The sequence below is a fragment of the Polypterus senegalus genome, chromosome 1 (genome assembly GCF_016835505.1).
Source record: "Polypterus senegalus isolate Bchr_013 chromosome 1, ASM1683550v1, whole genome shotgun sequence".
Taxonomy (NCBI): domain Eukaryota; kingdom Metazoa; phylum Chordata; class Cladistia; order Polypteriformes; family Polypteridae; genus Polypterus; species Polypterus senegalus.
Window position 1 is genome coordinate 115,700,562 of NC_053154.1, and position 21,990 is coordinate 115,722,551.

At 36.3% G+C, this 21,990-nt stretch overlaps 1 protein-coding gene across 1 annotated transcript in view; it reads right to left on the reverse strand.

Moving 5' to 3' along the window:
- The window catches only part of ppm1lb (protein phosphatase, Mg2+/Mn2+ dependent, 1Lb), a 230,829-nt gene extending 215,661 nt beyond the window's left edge, over nt 1–15,168 (reverse strand). Inside the window, exon 1 of the mRNA XM_039756664.1 lies at nt 14,128–15,168. Within this exon, the coding sequence (XP_039612598.1) occupies nt 14,128–14,526 (399 nt within the window). The 5' untranslated portion in view covers nt 14,527–15,168. The remainder of the gene's footprint in view (nt 1–14,127) is intronic.
- Nucleotides 15,169–21,990: the final 6,822 nt, after the last annotated feature.

Consider the following 21,990-nt stretch of genomic DNA (forward strand, 5'->3'; position numbering starts at 1 on the left):
GTATGAGAAATGGTTATGGATGTTCAATATCTAAATTATTTTGTAGCAAAAGCAGTGGCAGCCTCCAATGTGCAGGAGGGACTATATGCATATATGTAGATATACCAATTACATTTTTAGCTCAGTTTTCAAAACTTGGAAAAGTTTATAATAATTTACTTTATGATTGTGAAACTGAAATTAACAGAATAATAACTTTACATAATAAAACAAGATTTTCTTCACATCATTGATGTAATTTCTGAGCTTGTCCATTTCAGTTTAGGCTATTGCTTGCAAATTTATAAACTGTTAAAATAAGCATCAGTATATTGCAAAGATGTAAATAATTATATATTTTTACTATGCATGTCTCTGGGCTTTACTATATTTATAACTAATTATTAAAATTTTCCCAGGCTAAATAACGTAAAAAAGGTGCTTCTGACTTTGCCTTTAAATTACCTACATAGACAAAGCATTGGTGAAAAGGTGGACCATTATAACCAGTAAAAGTTAGGAATAAAAGATGTGACACATAACATGAAATGAATTAGTCTTACTCTTAAGGATAAATATAAATGACAGAAAATGTCATGGCCACCCAAAGCCCAACTACACTCTTTTAAAAATCTTTCTAATTATTTAATATCTTTACTGGCGAGTTCCATGCAAAACAGCATTATTTGTATAGTGTGTAATGAAACATACAGTATATAATGTTACATATAATGTTACAATTTTGAAGCCATTCTGTGACAGTTACAGGCTGCATAGGAGGGCATACCTCATGTGAGTTGAACTTCTAACATTGTGTAACTAAGGTCAGTTTCTGCATGACCAGACCACATTTTCTGGCACCTGATATTAAAGCAACTAACTAATGTTCTTTACATGCAGCCAGTACTAAAAACCGATAAACATGTGTTGTGCTTCTCAAATATTTTATTCCTTGTAGACTTAAACAATGAAAAATGTGGAAAAATAAATAGAGCTTTGAATCAACTGGGTCAGGGTAGTGCTAGGCACTTATCAGAGGAACACTACTGGACACATTTCTTGAGGGAGATAAGTAGCGTTTGAAAAGGGCTACAAAAGAGATCTTTTTCCAAATGCTGACAGTCAAAAAAACAAATGGAAAGTCTCACAGCTTACAGCACAATAGCTGTATTTTGTGTGCTTAAACACATTTTTAAAAAGCTTTTGACAAACAGAAATGTATTCTAATAATCAAAACTGGGTGATTGATCTAATAGCTTGTTTTAGTTTGGGATCAAAAAAAAATATAAAAAAAAAAAATATAAAAATATAAAAAAAATAAGTTATCTAGGCACTCTCTTAAAAAAATCTTAAAAAATAAAACAAACAAAAAAAAACACTTGCAAGAAAATACAAGTACTGTAATAGCTTTTTGTCTGACTTGTGAGAAGCAATGAACACAACAAAACTACTCCAGGTCTCCACATATTGTATGCCAAAACATCCTTAGAGAAAGGGTTCTCCAGGTTGTGAGTTTGTCTCATACCACAATGCTATAGCTTTAAATCCTCCTTTGGAGTGTCTCTCACTAAGTGTACTATTATCGCAACATACAAAGACAGTTTGTTTCTAATTTACAATCTCAGATTAGTTAGATAAGCATCTTTCGGAACAGGCACATAATGATATAGAAGTTAATGCTACGGCCTCACAGTTCTAGTGTTCCAACTTAGACAGACAGACAGATAGATACTTTATTAATCCCAAGGGGAAATTCATATACTGCAGCATACTGATAAAAACAATATTAAGTTAAAGAGTGATAAAAATGCAGGTATTACAGACAATAACTTTTTATAATGTTAATGTTTACCACCCGGGTGGAACTGAAGAGTCGCATAGTGTGGAGGAGGAACGATCTCCTTAGTCGGTCAGTGGAACAGGACATCGACAGCAGTCTGTCGCTGAAGCTGCTCCTCTGTCTGGAGATGACACTGTTCAGTAAATTCTCCATGATTGACAGGAGCCTGCTCAGTGCCCGTCGATCTGCCAAAGATGTGAAACTGTCCAGCTCCGTGCCTACAATAGAACCTGCCTTCCTCAACAGTTTGTCCAGGCGTGAGGCGTTCTTCTTCTTTATGCTGCCTCCCCAGCACACCACCGCATAGAAGAGGGTGCTCGCCACAACTGTCTGATAGAACATCTGCAGAATCTTATTGCAGATGTTGAAAGACGCCAGCCTTCTAAGGAAGTATAGCCGGCTCTGTCCTCTCTTGCACAGAGCATCAGTATTGGCAGTCCAGTCCAATTTATCATCCAGCTGCACTCCCAGACATTTATAGGTCTGCACCCTCTGCACACAGTCACCTCTGATGATCACGGGGTCCATGAGGGGCCTGGGCCTCCAAAAATCCACCACCAGCTCCTTGGTTTTGCTGGTATTCAGTTGTAGGTGGTTTGAGTCGCACCATTTAACAAAGTCCTTGATTAGGTTCCTATACTCCTCCTCATGCCCACTCCTGATGCAGCCTACGATAGCAGCGTCATCAGCGAACATTTGCATGTGGCAGGACTCTGAGTTGTATTGGAAGTCCGATGTATATAGGCTGAGCAGGACCACAGAAAGTACAGTCCCCTGCGGCGCTCCTGTGTTGCTGACCACAATGTCAGACCAGCAGTTCCCGAGATGCACATCCTGAGGTCTTACACTTGCAGTGTAAAGGCTGTGTGTTCTCCATGTTAATAATGTTAATAACTAAGTTATTACCAAATAATCTGGGGGCCTCCCATATCCTGATTTGTGATTAAAGTTGACATTTGCTCTGGAGAAAGTATGTTTCTGTTATAAAATTATATTTAAAACTAGAAATGGAAAAAATTACATTTTTTTCAATACATATAAAGTGATTTAGTAGTAATTTAATACATAATATTTAGCTGGTAACATGGTAACATGAAGAAAATCCTCTGTTTAATATAAATTACAGATCAAAATACTGAACTTATGAAGTAGAATGGCTTACTTATTGTACTTAGTAAAACCTACTTCATATTTACTCAGATATCCTATGCTCAGCAAAACTATAGAGCTACTTAAACAATGTTATTTTTATGCTGATCTGAAAGATTTCTTCTGCCTGCTTCTGACTGTTAAAATTAGATTTCCAACTCTACACTCCCAACTGAATCATTCTTTAGTCAGCAGTTGAAGAAAAATTCATTAGCACTGAACATCTATACTTAGGGGTTATCCAATAGACTTGAACCCAGATCATATTCTTACAGAACATTATTGTTTGGTCCAGGCTAAGCACAATAAAGCCTTCATGATTAGGGAGGTATTAAAAGAGTGTGTTACAAACACTGAATCACAGCTTGCTAGTGACAAATTAATGGATAATGCTACTGCTCTGTGGAATGGTTACTTCTGTTAGCTGCAGCTGCTGCATTTCATGTTCATGTCTTGGCAAAGTCGGGTGATACATAGTGTCAGTCAGGCTGGTCATATATCCCTAGCTATTGATGAATTGAGCAACAATATAGATGTGGTGGAGCAGCTGCGCATTTACATCAGACATTGCGCTGGAGCGGAATTCAGAGAGGAACAGCAGATATGAATGGAGGCAATCTCATTTGGGGTTGATTGGGCATTGACTTTATATTCAAAATGGCAAGCATGAACTCATTATTTTTGATATTAATGAATTTGAAACTGGTTAGTTTTTCTGTATGTTAAAAAAATCTTTACGTATTATGTAACTAGTCATTTTTAAGGGTTCTAATGGTATTTACCTGTAAACCTGATATAGCATTCTGAGCCTGCACTCAGAGAAGAGATCTATACAAAATTAGACAAAATTTTTTTATCTTGTTGTAAATTGTTACATGGAGTTACTATTTAACTTCGTTATGAATTCTCTCCCATACCTTTTGTGCCTTGTTAACATGAATTCAAAACCTGCCCCTTTTAAACTTTGTGTGTATGCCTAATTTTATAGATGCCTGACATTTACAAATTGAACATCTTTTTCTCTCTCTATTATATAAAAAAAAACTTGAGACGAGACGTGACCTTCTCAGAAAGACACTTTCACGTCCCGCAGGACTAGACTTTGTGCCAAGAGAATTAACCATGCCCGGGGCTGGAAAAAGACAAAGTAGAACATCATAAAGAATTCAAAAATGTTTGTGTGATACACATGCAGAGCAGGTAAGAGATAATGGAAGTAGGACAACTTGAAAGTCTCAAAAAATTATAGTACAGATCGTATTAGCGCAAAGAAATGGAAAATATTACTCGGTGAAATAACGGACCAGTGAAAAGAGATCAAATAGTATTTGAGGATGTCTGGGGAAGAAGAGAGACAAGGCAGTGAGACAAAAGGACAGCTGCTGTACAGGCTTTTAAATGTTTGAAGTGCTGCACAAAATGTAGATCACTTGGCACGGCAGCAGCAGCAATCCAGCAGCTGATCGAGCAAAGGGGAGGTAAAAAAAAAACAAAACAATTTGTTTCCTATAGTATCACCATTTAAGAGGGGATTTGGAGGAGTGACTGCATGTCCTTGGGGTGCGTTCAGCCCCCCTCTTCACAACGGGGTGTAGTGCTGGTGGGGGGGAGGGAGGGGGTTTTGGACGGCCAAGCCCCCTAGTTATGACTAAAAAAGTGTTTGGGGATGGCTATGCGCTAGAGGAACTTGCACATGGGTAGAATAGTACAATGTGCCCTATAGACTACTAACTGATGATCCAGAGTCTATACGAAAATATAGAAGAGAGGAATTAAAATGTGAAATAAATCACAATGAGGATTATCATCATCACCATCATTTTCATCATATTTTTATGATATATTTGTATTTTGATGATTTACTCAAAAGCAACCAATCAACATAATAAAAACATTAAAAAGTTATATGACATTAAAATCTGATGACATAGCACTATGGAGGGCCAAAGTTGATGACTAACACCCTAAATTAAATGACAAGCACTGCCTTTTAATCAATGCAGATCTCAAAAAAACTAACAAAAAGAGAGACACTTTTTGACTAGGCAAGAATTTTTATTTATGTAAATATACTCTGCGTATATGGTAAGCAAGGCAGTGTGGCGTAGTGGTTAAGACTTTGAGCTTCAAACCCAGAGGTTGTGGATTTAAACTCCACTATGGACACTGTGAGAACATAAGCAAGTCACTTCATCCACCTGTACTCCAATTGGAAAAAAAGAAAAAGAAATGTAACCAATTGTATCTCAAATGCTGGATACAGTCATCAGCTCAACAAATGTAAATACAGAATTACACCAACCAATTACCTTAATCCTCCTCAACCAGCCCTAGTCCAACTAATACAGTAAAGACAAAAGAAAGCAAACATTTTCAGTGCAAACCTTTTTAGATTTATGAGAGAAATACAATGTTTAATAAAAAAACACTGCATTTTTTATTTAAACTTAAAAAAATGCATTTCTTATTTAAACCGATTCATTGGTGTGACTCTAAAAAACTCTGTAGCCATAACAGAAAGAATACATTTGATGACTGAATTCTACAGACTATTTTCTAGCTCTAAGGAAAGTTGCTGTGGCATGAGCAGATACCTCTGACTATTCTTAACCTCTTATCTTGTACTAGTGTGAGTACCAAGTACTCCTGAGGTAGGGGGGAAAAAAACTTAGTTTTGGCATGAACTATAGTCTACTGTCTTTCTCTGTACAGAAGAGAGAGTGATCTGAGCAAAATATGATAGAGATAGGTACAACAGTATCTGCATACTGGACACAAATACCATACATACAAATGTATGTTCAGCTTTATGTATTAAATTTACCAAGCAAACTACTAAATAAGTTAAAAACAGACTCATGTGCAGAGTGTTTCCTGCCTTGTACCCAGCACTGCCAAAATAACTGAAATTGCTGGTTTTCTGTGACCTTCTGTGACTCAGATTTTAATACACAGCTCACAGAACTGATCTACTGATTACATATAAATATTGCATCCCCAAAGCCCCAAACAGGCTGTTAATAATATCACTAAATTTCAGACTAAATCATATTTACTGCGATATGCATACACTTTTATACAGTACTAGTGCAGGTTTTTGCCTGAACATCCATTCCCTTATGGGTCAACATAAAGGCATAGAGGTTAGAATTGCTTCCTCATTAAACCAGCATCCTGATTTTCAATCTCCTACTTGGCAGTTGTCTGTGAGTTGTTTATAAGTGGCCACTCTAGTTTTCCTCCCATATTCTCAAAGACTGGAGAAAGATCTAAATTGCCCTTATGAAAGTGTAGATATATGTACGAGTGAGCACTGAAATGACCTCAAACCTTATTCAGGGATGTTTCCTGCCTTGCTACTTATGTTTCCAGGACAGGCTTTGTTTCCCCAAAACCCTGAATTAAAGTAGTCTGGTTTGAGAATGTTATGGTATGTAATTGTTGTCTTATCTCCCAATGTAGAGAACACTGGTTACTTAGAAGCTGGAAAATGCTGGTGGCGAACAAAATTACTTTTATGGAAAAAAATGGAAAAAAAAAGAAACCAATGTAACATGCAGCAATGACAAACTGATGTCGAACACTGCAAAGTGTTTTCTTCTGAGACAAGATTCCTTATCCTATTAATTACAAACATGAAAACTAGTGACATGAAAAAAATGGTTTGTTCACATTTACTTACAATCTAAAGCAATGCATTTTATCTGGACTACTGTGTTATCTCAAGCTACACTTCCCGCCCGGCAGCAGTTTTATAACTCAGAATAACAAAATGCTAAATTAAACTGCCAGTTGCAAAATGTGGAGGATTCATACTAAGGCAATACTTAAGCAACATAAAATGCTGAATTTATTAAAAGGCGTCTTTATTGCCTTTGGGAAATTAAAATACCCATCCTGCAAGATGAAAAGAAAAATAGCTCTAAAACCAACAGATGTTATGAAAGGCAAAACTGAAAATCCAATTTCAATGTCTGGAAGCTTTTCAATCACAAATTATGAAATAAGAAAATTACTTATAGTGTTTATTAAATTTCTTCCACCTTACGTAAAATACTCACACTAACACAAGCATACTGTAGATCTTTGGAATTTAATAGTTAAATTGGTGCATGGTTTTACCTAGAAGCTCAAATCTAAATTACTCATTGAAATGCACAGTCAGTTTGAGAACTGAATATGACTGTGCTGCAACTAATTATTTGTTCAGATACATGCTTCAGTTCAAGTAGGACAATGACTTATTTTCAAGTAGTATAAAAATAGCACATATCATTCTGTTGGATGTCTGACTAATGCCTGGTTTAGTTGGAAAAGATGTCACTGTGAACTTGCTATCAACAAAAATATTATGGACGTTTTCAATAACGTTTAGTATATTTTTTTGTATTGGTTCTAGTTCAATCTAGAGAAAGTCATGACTCAACAACAATGGAAAAGGTAGATGGTGATGAAAAATTAACACATGCTGTGCATTCAAAGCCAAGGAAATGCAGTGTATGAAATGTTAGCAAACAGTTTAACCTTACCCTCAACTGATAAGGGCAATCATTAACAAATGAGTATCACAGTTTTGACAATCTCTCACAGGCAGCTGAGGTACAGACAACATTTCCCATTACAATTGGTTGTACCAGCAGTTTCTCAGAGCAATTTTGAACTAATTAAAATGTGGCCAAATTTTTCTAAGTGCATCAACGCCAGGCAATGGAATAGCAGAGTCCAGTATCAGAATGTGATCGTCAAAGCACTGTAGAGTCTCCTATGGTATAGTCTAGTTATAATTCAGAGTGTAGAGATGAGGAAGACAGGATTCAATTAGTGATCAATCCTTAGGCTGCAATAGGCTGAGATTACAGTGGGTCTCAAACATTATCTAAAAACACTAAAGATGGTGCTACATGAATGTACTATACAAGCCTCTTAACTGCCTTACCTCTTTCTACACTGAGTAGTGAACTATATCTTAACTGCTTCACTTGTTACATTTACGGTGGTACCGAGTTCAGTGTCATATCAAGTCCAGTACTCAAAATTAACACATATGGTTAGCCAGGTTAAAAATGGACTAACCTTACTCTGTAATGTTTGGTGTACTCTCACCACAGAGTATAACTGGAGCCTGGTTAGTAAATTAATGCATCTGTTTATCTTTCCTACGGACTTTGTATAAGAATGCATATTTTGTAATTAAAAAGGAACATGTGTTTGTTTTTCTGTCCTCCTCATATGTGCATGTGGTCTAAACAAAACGGCTTAGCTAGAACCTTCAGCTCTGCCGCAAGAATTTTTAAATAATCAGGGCCACATCTGCTTGAAATGGGATTATTTTGTTACATGTATGGAGATCCTCACTTGATTATTATGAACTGTCTTTTTTTCTCCAGGGTGCAAAAAGATGAACAGTACTTGATAGCTGATATGGAAAAAGAATGATTAAAGATTAAACAAACCTACCATTTAGAATTTCTAGTCCATGCTGAAATGTTAAGGCAAAAAGAGATGGCAAATATGCAAATTTAAAGAACATCAGTCACAAAAACAAACAGATCTAACATGAACAGAGTGAACTGGCAAAGTAATAGATGCTCACTGAAAATGAAATTCAGTGAACCAAATAACACTATAAAACCTTTTTACCTCTGTGCATTTTGAAGGAAGAACTGATCTTTAGACATAGTGAGTAATAAAGGCAACAGAGAGGATGTTTCACAAGCACCAGACTTCTAATATTAGCTTTTACTTTGCTAAATTACAAAAATGACAAATTATCAAAATTACCACTGCACACACATGTACCAAAAGGCAGAGATACACCATTTTTAGGAAGATGCATCATATAACACTACATCTTTCAATGTGTTGACAAGGTGATAGCAACACCATTCTCATAAACAGTTCCAAGGTTCTTATTTGAAAGCACTTTTGTCTGACCATAGCTACAACATGTGATCAGCCATTGTGCGAGTATTTAGAAGTCTTTCCACGTACTTCTGCATCCATTGGGGCATGTTAGCTATGAACCTGTCAGCAAGGTCTCAGTTGAGTTTCAGCAGTGTGATTACTTCTGTTATTGTCTTTATCATGATCAAAGTAAGAAATAACATGAGTAAAAGGGAAAATGTAACTGATTGAGGTGGTTAATTTTCATAATATGAACTGTTTTGATTTTAAAAATATAGTAATTATCAATAACTATTATCTAGGAACCCACTAAGAGGGCAACTATCACATAGAAAACAATCCCATTAAGTTCCTCCCCAATAGGTGCACCAGTAAATTGAGCGAACAACAACATTTGAAGTCTAAAGAAGTAATGACATTTTTTAACATTCACTTTTCAATTCTATTTTAAACATCAAATTTTATAGAACTACTCTATTACACACACAATGACACTACTTTGCTAGATATCAAATTATTAATGTTAATCAAAAATGAATGCAATTTTTATTAACCTGATTTTCTATATCACATTTTCTCACATTATACATGTAACAGGTCCTTAGAGTGTACCCGGGGTTTGTCATTTCTTTCACTGAAATTTACCTCATTATTTCATATTCTTTTGTATGGTGCTTGTTAGCCATTGTAAAGAGCCTTCTGATAAAGCAGGCTCTGAAATGACAAGTGTTCACAATTGCCAACTATCTCCCATAATCCCACCAAGTACTTAGGGTTTATTAAATACACCCCTTTTCTTAACAGTTACAATATTCTGTACTGTATACAACATAATTTGAATATTATTAATTTGCTACTTTCATTCATGATATGATCTACAGACTTTAAATTGATATAATTTAACATCTGGGTAATTTGCATAATAAATATAATTATCAGACCAAGATAATGAGCTATATAAACAAAATGTCTAAATAGATTTAACCTCTTTTTCCCCTCAAAGGACATTTGTGGAGTTTCTGACTAGACCAAATTACACTTCTGAGATGTTTCATGCATAAACTAACCATTGTGTATGCTCTAATCCTAAACTTACTGTACTTTTAAAGGAAGTTCATTGACCTGCATTAAATGATGAACAAGACATGTGAACAAATACAAACATACATGTCATGTTAATAGTGGAGAAGTTGGAATTGTATCCAAAAGGCACAATAAGAATTTTAAGACATTGTTAGTTTATGGCATGAAAGAAGTGAATGCTGTGTTATCAAGAGTCCTGAAAGAAATAACACACACACATACACACACACACCAGTACACAGGTACTAACTAAATTATAAGCATAGAGCATGGTGAAGGAACTGTTTTTATAGTTCAAACGTCTCTAATATAGTAATGGATATCACACCTTCATGCTTATCTGTCATTTTTAATAATAAACTCAAAGGACCTATAGAAAGCTGTCACTTGATAAATACTGCATACATTAATTCATTCCAGTTCGTTTTTAGAAGTTACTTTTCCATTGTGTTTTTTAATCTAAAAAAAAAATCATAATGTTTATCCTTAGAAAATGCCAGTGAAACTTTCCCTGAAACAAATACTGTTCAAAACATGAATGTCATAATATGGCTATGAAACACACTCTACTTGGCATAAAACAACTCTAAATTACTTAAAAAATTACTTTAAAATATGTAAAATTAACCCTACTAAAATAAAAATGAGAATTAAATTTTAAAATCTAAAAAGCTGGGGTTAATAATAATAAATACACTGTAATATATACATTTTAAATTAACATTTAGGCAAACTTTAGTTTATTATTTGTTATATCATGTGCCAAATCCTTTCAGCATGTCCTATTCACACATGTTATAGATGCAAATCAGCTATTCTTAATTGGTAATCCCCAATCTTTCTTTTTCAAAAAGGGTAAACCACATAATTCAGCATAATTATGTAAGATATTTGCCAATGGACTTTGACTGTAAATATATTGATAATGGCACAATTGAAATTTACTTAGTCACTTAGAGTAAAGGGCAGCACGGTGGGGCAGTGGTAGTGCTGCTGACTCACAGTAAGGAGACCAGGGTTTGTGTTCTGGGCCCTCCATGGTAGAGTCTGCAAGTTCTCCCTGTGTCTGCAAGGGTTTCCTCTGGGTGCTTTGGTTTCCTCCCACTGTCCAAAGACATGCATGTTAGGTGGACTGGTGATGGTAAATTGGCTCTAGTGTGTTCAGTGTGTGTGTACACCCTGTAATGAACCGACGCCCTGTCCAGGGTTTGTTTTTGCCTTGTCCCCTGGTTGCCTGGAATATGCTCCAGCACATCTGCGACCCTGATCTGGATTAAGCAGGTTAGTACATGACATGACATTTAGACTAAAGTCCACTACACCAGGACAGTGCGACCACATTTCACTTTCTTCTTATCTACTCAATGCACGCACAGTAGTTCTGTTTGGTTATGTGCCATTTGAAACATGGCATGTTGTACTCTGAATAAAGTTGATTTTATTAAATACTGTCCTTGGGGCATCATTAGAAAACATTTTATTGCAATTCCTGCTTACTCTGCACACAGGTAGTGAAAACATATCTTTAATCTGTGAGCTAGTGAATTAAAAATGTCAAACCTGAATAAAATATCCATGCATTCCTTCTCCCAATACATTTATAACAATGCAATGGCAGGGAAGGCACACAACCTTCCCTGGCATTCCTTTCCACACAGGATAAACCACCCCTGGACAACATGCCAGTCGGTCGGTACACATATACTCACTATCATTCCAATCACATCAATGTAAAGTCATTAATAACCCTAAGTTGTAGGTCTTAATAATGTAAAAGAAAGCTAGAGTATCTGGTAAAAACCTATACAATCTGAGAGAGAATGTACAAGCTCTATACAGAATCTGAGCAGACCAAATACTCAGAATCACATAACTTTAAGGGAGCAGAGCTAAACAACATAGTAGTTTGCAGCCTCTTAATAAAACATTCAAAGTAAGTTAGACTGACTTCATTATACTTTCAAATATGCTTTGGGTATGTGATGGTGATTCCCAAGCATATCATGATAAACATGTGCTGTGAGAACATATCATTTTATAATTTCTTTCACTTTTTGTTCATAGATAACAAAACACAAATATATACACAGAATATCTAACTTAAATCATTTGCATAATACGCTGTCAAAACAGTATATTTGCACCAATAAATATTTTACTTTGTGGACACAGCAGCTCAAATGCTATCCATTTCATGATTTTGCAATGAATAAAAATTAAGTCCAAACTCTTAAAAATATGAAAATTATAATTTACTTTAAAAATTTACTAGGGGGCTTTGCCCCCACCTTGTTTCGCTCACCCACCCCCGGGTTTGGTTTACCAGATATACAATTTAAATTGTTATTGTTATTTTTAAAGATATGAAAATTACAATTTACTTTATATTTACAAAGAAGCATTTTGTACTTTTACCTGAATTAACAGGCTCTGAAGATTATCCATCTGCACAATGTATTAATAAATTGATCGAGAGACAGTAGTTATTTAAGTAACCAACTATGATAAGCATGAGAATCAACATTAAACCTCCAGATATACAATACATGTTAGGCATATTTTTTGGCCTATTACCTTAGTTAAAAAATAATGTATCTGAGTTAATATTGGCAAGTACTATAATATCAGTTGGTCACAATTGCTTTAGTCTCAAAACCAGAAGGTAATTTCTGATTGTAAATATTCTAAATGCCTAATAAATCACAAGATTAAAAAAAATTAAAAGTAAAATTTCAGACAAAGATAAGCATGTTCTTCGTGACAGCATTCCAACAAGCTACCAAATTCACCAATTAATCTGCTACAGCCTTATTACTTTATATGCCTCAGAGCCTTTTTAAAAGAAATTTTGCAACTAATATACTCAGGTATTATTCTTAACTTATTCTGAATAAGTTAAGTAAAATTGGATTGTGTTGCAGTTACTTCTCATAGAGTTCATAGGCTGGGGTCTCAGTCCATTCCTTGCCTGTGTACAATGTGTATGTTCTACATAGATCTTCTGTTTTTTCTCCCTACATACAAAAGGCATGTAGATTATTTTGATTGGCAGTTCTGAATTGTCCCATTAGCACTGGGTGTTCACTGTAACGCAGTTCTATCTCATCCAGAGTTGGTGCCTAGAAATAACAGGGTAAGCAGTTTTCCCTTTGATTCTAAATTGGATCAAGCAAATTCAGAGAATGGATGGAACTGTATATTTCAGAAATAGGCAGGAATTTGTTTCTAGGTAGTACCGCTGGTTAAATCATAAATGAACGTCATACCCTTGTGATATAAATCCGTGCATTTCTTTCTTTTGAATGTAATACGTTAACAAAGCCCTGTCACTTCTGCAGACAATCATTAGACATAAGGCAGCTCATATGGATATTGCCGTTTTCTCAATCAATCACATCTCCTGACAAGGTCCATTTAAAAGAGCTCCATGCAGAGTGGGGCGACAGATGCTTCTTTTGGTATCCTGGAGTGTAAATTATTCACGCTCAGTTAAGCAATACTTCCTAAACTAATTATATTAGCGGGTGCAGCAAGCCTGCTATTGCCGTATTAACAATCATCAAACAAAAGGGGTGAATAACGAATGTGTCTTTTAGAATATAACGGGAAAACATTTTAAAATCTAAACGCAGGAAGAATTACATTAGCTATAAGTAAAACAGTAGTGGCATAAGGTCTTATATTTTTATTCTGATCTGTCAAACTGACCCCCTTCCAAACATCCGCCTTTCCTTTAAAACCATAAATCCCCCTTCCATTAAATGTATGTATATCAAGATCATTTAACTTTTCCCCTTTCTCCGCTTTGAAATAAGCGGGGTAATGGTGTGCATTATGTTTTAAAAAAATATAAACGGACTTAGCTGATATCAGGCCAGGAAATACACACTCTAAAAGTCGACCACGAACGAAACTATATGAACCAGATCATAACGTAATCGCTTAGTATACGACGACGAATTTTACTACAATACAGTAATACCGGACCTAGTCCATTTAGTTATGTCACACAGGAGAAAATGACTACACAAACAAAACAGATATTCTAAGTATATACAGACGATGATATTTTAGGTATATAGAGACGTTTGTGACACAGAAGTTTTAAACAAAAATATAAACACACGCGCAGGCTTTAAAAGAAACAACATCGATTTAGGGACACAACACACCTCTCCTCCATGCCCATCGAAAATACCAAATATAGATGGATGACTCTTGTTGACCAGGTCGGTGATGACTTCAAATCTGTCCTCCATATGGTCTCTCCTGCCTTGGATGGAATATACGGCCACATTGTGGCTTTTGAATTCCCAGGTTTTCGAGAACTCAGCATCCAGGACGTCCAAACCGCCCAGCCTGTCATTCTGCATGATTTCTGCCACCTTCCCTTTGACCATTTTAACGGCATCCCTGCTCGATTTGACAATTGTCTTTACTTCGTCAGTATGAAAGAAATAACTCCAGAGAGCCAAGCTGATGCAAAGCAGAAACAAGGTCTCTGGTCTGAGTAAGAAATAGCGCATGATCCGACCCAAAAGAGACAGCAAAGTCATTGTATCTTCTATCATTTATACACACAAAGACGCTACTGACAATGGTTCTTTATCGGCAAATCAGTTCATAGCCGTGGATGATTTCTATATCAAATAAAACAAGAAAATCAAACCACTTTCTATCAGCGCATAAATCAAGCAATCCAAAATGAAGTTAATATCAGTGGCAGTTACTTGCATACAAGAAGGCTATGTCTACTTCAGTGCCTCCGTGGTATATGAGATATGTTTAACATCTTCCACTTATGCCAGCAGAATGCCATTGCCGCTCATATAAGTGCGTTGCCTTTCGTATTAGCTGAAAAAATATATATCAGCATATTTCCTGAAAGTATTTCACATCTTCGACTCTTGCAGTAAATACAAAAATACCGGAAAGGTGATCCCAGATGTCAGCGCTTGGCTTTGCACTCGTCAGCCTCGAAACGCTGTTCAAACCAGGGGTCCTGAAAGAAAACTGATGCTGCCGCAAACCAGCACAGCCCTCACCCTTCAAATCCATTCAGGCTGCAAGCTGTCAAGCCACCGCTGCCGCATTCCCTTCAATGGGACGCGCCAAGTGAATAGCGTACGGGGTCGAATACATACTACATAAAAAAGAAAAAAAAAAATTTTCCCTCAGCGATTACTGAGAGCCGCTTTTATTACCCAAAGACAGTCACTTTGTCGCCTACTGAAGCCTTACGTAAAGGACCCCATATAAAAAAAGGTCTGTGCACCCCTTCACCAAATCTTTGGTACGTCCCACTAGAAACAATTCGACGGAAAGCGAAAAGGAGCAGACAACTAAGCGTTAAGACCCCAGGAGTGATTAGTGACAGCTCCGTGTACACGTGTGCATCCGAAAAAGTCAAATCCGTTTTTTTTTTTTTTTAAAAATGATTTGGTACATAAATTGGAATACAACAGAGAAGTGCAAAAATACAAGTAACATGAAGCAGTGCACTTTTCTGTGCTTTATTCCTGTTTGCCAAGCACAAATAAGTTCAGTTGTAGGCGCAAATTCGAGATCCTTTGACCAAATTACGGGTTTTACTTAATGTGAGGGAAAAGAAAGTAATAGTAGTGTTTAAAGAATAAATTACTGCATTGTTCAAAACAGAGTTGCTAATTATTACATTCACTCTGCTTGTGCTTCCACATCACAAAGATATGAATGTCTGGATAACTGGCGTCTGTAAATTGGTCTTTGTGAGTTTACCCTGCATTCATTCATTTTGCTCTTAAAATCCCCGTTTACGAAGTCAATTCCCAGTTCAAGTAGGTGCTCCATCTTAAACCAACTGCAGCGAACTTTGCCGCTGACCTTAGTTTGCAGCACCGCACTCAAAGTGTTTTCATTTGCATCGAACGGAAAACAGTATCTGCTGCCCTCTTGTGGTGATGAAAGTAGCAAACTAACTTAAAGTTGGACTTCCTATGGTGTACAGTATAGTAACTTGGAGAATTCGAGTAAGAATATGCTCTAGACCGCACAAGATTTCTCTCTTTGCAAATACTGTAATATAAACATTACGTACTTAATATATGCATCCGTATCTTATCACCATTAACATTATTAAAATTAGGACACGTTACCATTGAAATGTTACACCTTTAAACTTTTTTTTAATGTCTGATATTTTTAAAATTACTAACATTGTTAAAAAATAATTAATAATTATTAATGGACACCAGTCCATAGAACAGGAAGGTTATGGAGGACTTTGTCTTGTGGTGCAGGGACAACATCCTGTAGTTTGCAAACGAGACTCTGAGACCAATCACCATTCAGGAAGAGGACGTGTTGGTTATGCAGAGCTACACAGGGCCATCTTTATGTATGGGCACAATGGGCACTGGCCGGGGGCCCCAGGAGCATCGAGGCTTATAATTTTTCTGATGCCTATGTATGTTTCTGTTTTGCTATCAAAACAGGGCCCTAGCACACTGCTTTGCATAGGGCCCTATGATGTTGTTAAGACAGCCTTGAGGGTTCACATAAACAGCAGACTGGACTGGTCTGACAACACAGTGGAACTGTACAGGAAGGGTCAGAACAGACTCTGCTTTCTAAGGAGACTCTGGTCTTTTGATGTATTCAGCAAGCTGCTGGAAATGTTCTTTCAGTCCATAGTAGCCAGTATGTTGTTCTATGCCACAGTCTCCTAGGTAAGCAACTTGAGCCCAAAAGATGCAAAATGTCTGACTAAATCTATCAGGAAAGCCTGCTCCATCACAGGGTGAACCCTGGAAACAGTGGAAGTTGTTGTGGAAAAGAGGATGGTGGCAAAACTGGATGCCATCATGAAAAATCTCCTTCATCCCCCGAGGAGGTGATCTCTTGGACAAGTTTTAGCCACAGGCTCATTCCACCACGGTGTGCTAAGAAGCGCCTCTGAGGGTCTGGTCTGCCAGTTGCTATCATGGAAATTCAAAGCTTTCTCCCATAGTACTCTTTAAGTTCATTTTGAAATATCTGAACAATATAAACTGATTTATTTATTGATTGATTTATTAGCTGTATTATTTGTCTTGTGAGTATATATCCTTTTGTTTTATATTTCTGTTGCTGTATGCATCTGAATTTCCCCATGGGATTAATAAAATAAATCTAATCTAATATAATTTAATCTAATAGATAGATAGATAGATAGATAGATAGATAGATAGATAGATGTCCCCGGGTGAAATTTGCTTTTTACAGACGCTCTTTAAATAAATAAATACCTATAATTAAATTTACAGTAAATTTTTAGCTCTGAATGTTAGTATATGTTATTGTGATGAGTTTCCATTTGCAGTCAAGCAGGTACAGCAGGGATAATTGGGGAATGGGTGGAACATGAGTCATATGCAAGCAGTTCCAGCCCTTGGCATCTTAAAAGTGCTAATTTACACTGCTCCAGTTTCTGTCCATTGGCTGTAGTCCAATAATAACTGTGTTGAAACAGGCAGTGTCAGAGAGATGGAAGAGGTGGGTCGCCCCATTTAATCACAAGGCTGTCTAATGAGGCTGATGTTAACCACTTACTCACAGCTTTCTATTCCATTTACTTTGCTCCTGCTTAAACATGTTTGCAATCAGCTATTTATTGACACAGTCTATGCAAATCAGTTACTTATTCTATGTATACAACAAACCAATATATTCTACAAGGTATACATTAATTTGTGTTATTAAGATTTATACATTATTTGACAAAAATTTACATTTTGACTCTCAGTGGGTACAAATCCAAATATAACTTACAGTGTTTACTGTTTTGTTAAACAGCTCTTTTGCCCAGTAACTTTGGCACGCTCCCATATCAAATGAACACGACTAACTGTAACATTTAATAGCTCTTGTAAAGCATTAAATTGCATTGGACAACCTTAATTTTAACAGTTTTGTGACACAAATCCTTTGTTAAATTGCATTTGAGTTTTGCTCTGCCCAACGCCGATACATGGGTCAGATTCACTGGCAAATGTGGCATGCTCCCATGTCTAATGAATGGAACTAACTACAGTATTATGTTTAATGGTCTTGTATAAATACATAAGTAAGAAAATGTACTCATGGCATATCATTCAGGTGCATTTTGAAACTTAGCTAGCTTTTTTGAAAGTTGAGCATTTTTAAATTTTCTAGTCACTTAATCAAAGAATTTATAACAATTTTGTTTATTACCTATTCTTATAACAGTGAGTCATATTCAAAAATAATAACAGTGATAATCAAATACATTTACATATACTAGTTGTTTTTATACATTTTTTTAATAATATTTTACAATACCATGTGTCTGAAATTGCCATTATAGACAGCAGATTCATTCACACTCAGATGATGAAAACATACATGTGCTGTTATTTTTAGATAATGCAGCTGTGAAGTTGTTTACAGTGGAACCTCGGTTCATGGCCATAATTTGTTCCAAAACTCTGGTTGTAAACTGATTTGGTTGTGAACCGAAGCAAATTCCACCATAGGATTGTATGTAAATACAATTAATCCGTTCCAGACTGTACAAACTGTATGTAATTATATATTTTTTTAGTTTATAAGCACAAATATAGTTAATTATACCATAGAATGCATAGCGTAATAGTAAACTAATGTAAAATCATTGAATAACACTGAGAAAACCTTGAACAACAGAGAAAACTAACACTGCAATAGTTTGCGCTATAGTGCTAGGAACCGCTCACTAAAAACACTTTTTTTTAAAGAGTTTTAAGCACAGAAAAAAAAATGAACATTTGAAAAATCCGTAATTTAATAAACCACCAAGAAAAGTAACATTGCCACAATGAACACTATGAACCAATCGCTGTAAACAGAACTGAAAACAAAAACAAGCATTTTCTATCTTATGCGTCCAGCCCTACCTCTCTCGCTCGCTGGCTTGCTAGCTCTCTCTTTCCTGTGTGCGTGTGGCTCTCTTTCGTGAGCCTGGAGCGCCTGTGTGTGTCTCTCTCTAGCGCACTCCTGTGTGTGTGCCTCTCTCTAGCGCGTGCCTGTGTGTGTGCCTCTCTCTTGCACCTGTGTGTGTGTGTGTGTGCCTCTCTCTCGTGCACCTGTGTGTGTGTGTGCACCTCTCTCTCGCGCGCCTGTGTGTGTGTGTCACGCTCTCTCACTCTTGCTCGATCGCTTATTGCACAAGAAATGCACAGGGAGAGACTGAACACATACAAACTGAAAGGGAAACTGACTTTTTCGAGTACCGAGTGTGTGGTCGTGAACCAAGGCAAAAGTTGGGCAAACATTTTTGGTCGTAAACCGATTTGTACGTGTACCGAGACGTTCGTGAACCGAGGTTCCGCTGTATAGTGAAACGGACATACTAAATGCACATTTAGTCACAGTAGCATAAAGTGTCCCTGAGTCATCTTTCATATATTTCTATATAATTTAAGTTGCTTTTATTTTTATGGACATGAACATCATGTCATTTAAGCTGGTGTCACCTTACCTGACTTCTAGTCAGAGGGTATGTCAAATTTGCTGACTTCAGTTGCTGATCACATTGTACAACTGTCAATCTACATGGCTGAAAATTGTTGTGCATGTCAAATTTAGCAACTGCTTGATGACTTTTCAGCTCATGTGTGTGTCCCTTTTTCGGACAGCCAATAGCATGCTGCCTAATGGAGCTCGTGTTGTATGAAGAGTTTCACAGGTACAGCAAGTTCAGCTACAGTCTCTGCCCTTTTTTATTTTTTTCCATTCTGTTGTGGTGCATAAAACATTAGACAATGGACAAACAGGCTTCTCTTCTGTTTGTGAAGTCCAAAACACCTGTGTTCCTTATTCTTTGTTGCTGCATTAAATGTATTGTACACTAAACTGTTTGTCAGCTCTCGTGCATATACAGCCCACCCCTATGACTAAACACAAAATACAATCTGGACAAGTTGGAGTTAGTCACTAGAATGTCACAATAGATGACTACCTTCACAGTAGAACACTGCCAACTGCCTCCACCTCACCAAGATTATGTAAATGAAGGCCAACACTGGAAGCCTAATGTCTTCACTTTTAAGCAGTGGGAGAAGTGAGCTGCTGTGACTGAGTTTTGCACAAAACAGTGTGCAGCCAAACTGATAGCATATAACGAGATTTACCCCTGCTTTTTTGGTACAGTAAGGGACAATACTTGCTTGTACAGTGATGAATAAACAAATAATATCATTACTATCATATTGAATAAATAATAAATATCATATTTTTAAATTGAATAAATACATACACGTGTCATACAGTGAGATGCACTTCCTTCAATGCATTAACTGCAGGTGTTGCACTATTTCAATGTCTAAAGCAGCTGTTGAACTAGTAAAAGAAAACAAATGATTTTGCAAATTTGTCAATCCTTTTCAATGAGAGATTTTGAAATTTCAAAAATGTGCAGAGCTATTTGTATTCAAAATTTTTCAATGAAAACTGATCTGTTGCAACACAGTTCCTTGAAGAAAATGTGTAACTGATTAAAAAAATCAGCCCACTGGGAGCCAAATTGTTTCATATGGACAGACAAAACGATGAACAGACAGACAGGCAGACCATGGCTATTGCAGTTGGCACTATTCTCATTATAAGAGAACATACCTAAAAATATAACCTGGTCATCCAGAAATTATATATTTTATGGTTGAATTCCACTTGGAGAGGAGTGATACACAATTAATATGTTTAGTTGCATAATAATTTAAACCACTTTGTGAGTAGGTATAACTGACTGATTATGGTGCTGAATGTTACAATGGATTTAGTACTCTGGCAACATTGCCGCTACTCTGCCTTTAAAAGGACCATTGGTGAGTTTGTGATCAACCCCATTCAGCAACTCTGCAGTGCCACTCTGATATTTTTGGGCTCTGCACACACCTAGGTGTGTCATCTTGAGCTTAACATACAGTACATGCTCTGCCTCACACTGCTCAACTAGGGTCAGTGGCTACACCATCTGCCACACATTCCACAGCTCTATATACAAATCCAAAGCCAGGAACCTACCTGAGGTTTATTGACAGCCACATGCTCATGATGATGGACAATAACAATCAAGGTGCTACCTTCTGTAAGAGCTTTTCACAAGTAATTTATCTCAAAAACACACGCTCAAAAATAGTTTTTATGGTGAGCTGCTAACAGACTTGCCCTTTTAATAGACTCTGTAGACACTGAAACTGCTCATTTGAAAAATAAGATACCAGCTCATAATGCTGATGACTCAGTGCCGATGTCATCCCCAGATGATTCAAGATTACGCACCATTACAATATATATACTCCATATAGCATCCATCTCAATCTGGATTTAAATATAGCACAGTAATGAATCAATGATTTAAAATTTTGTAGTGATCAATTCAAACTGCCCACCTGTGTAGTGATTAAGAGATCACCATATACATTTATCCATTATTTATTCTGCTTCAGTATTGCAATGCTGTTAGCAAAGTGCTCATTGAAAGATGATGCAAGATTCTTTAATGCTTCACTACTTCTACGTTCTATGAATTATTTTGGTAGATCACCTTGGAGTCTGATACTAAATTTTCTACAATGCTGATTAAATAAAACCTGTGCTCTAATGTTTAGGTCATTCTGTAATTAAGATTTCTGTATGAATATTTTTCATTATCTGACAAGATATTGTATATCGTTTGGCAAAGTAGGGCTAATTAACAATATTAGAATAAACTATAAATATATAATAGCTGACAAGCATGAACATTTTCAGAGACTTGGAAGCAGGTTATTTCACCAAACTTTCTATATTATTAACACAATGGGGAAAGGTATAAAATGAATGAGGAATCCTTAAATTGCAAATCTAATAACATGTATATAACTATTCACATTCTTTTAAAGGCATTTCACTCCAAATATTACTTTTAGTTTCTGTTTCTGATTTAGGATCTATTAGTTAATGCTACTCAACATAAAGTGATAACATAGGAGTTCAGCATTAATTTCCTTCTTCAGTATTTTCCAGGTAATAATTTG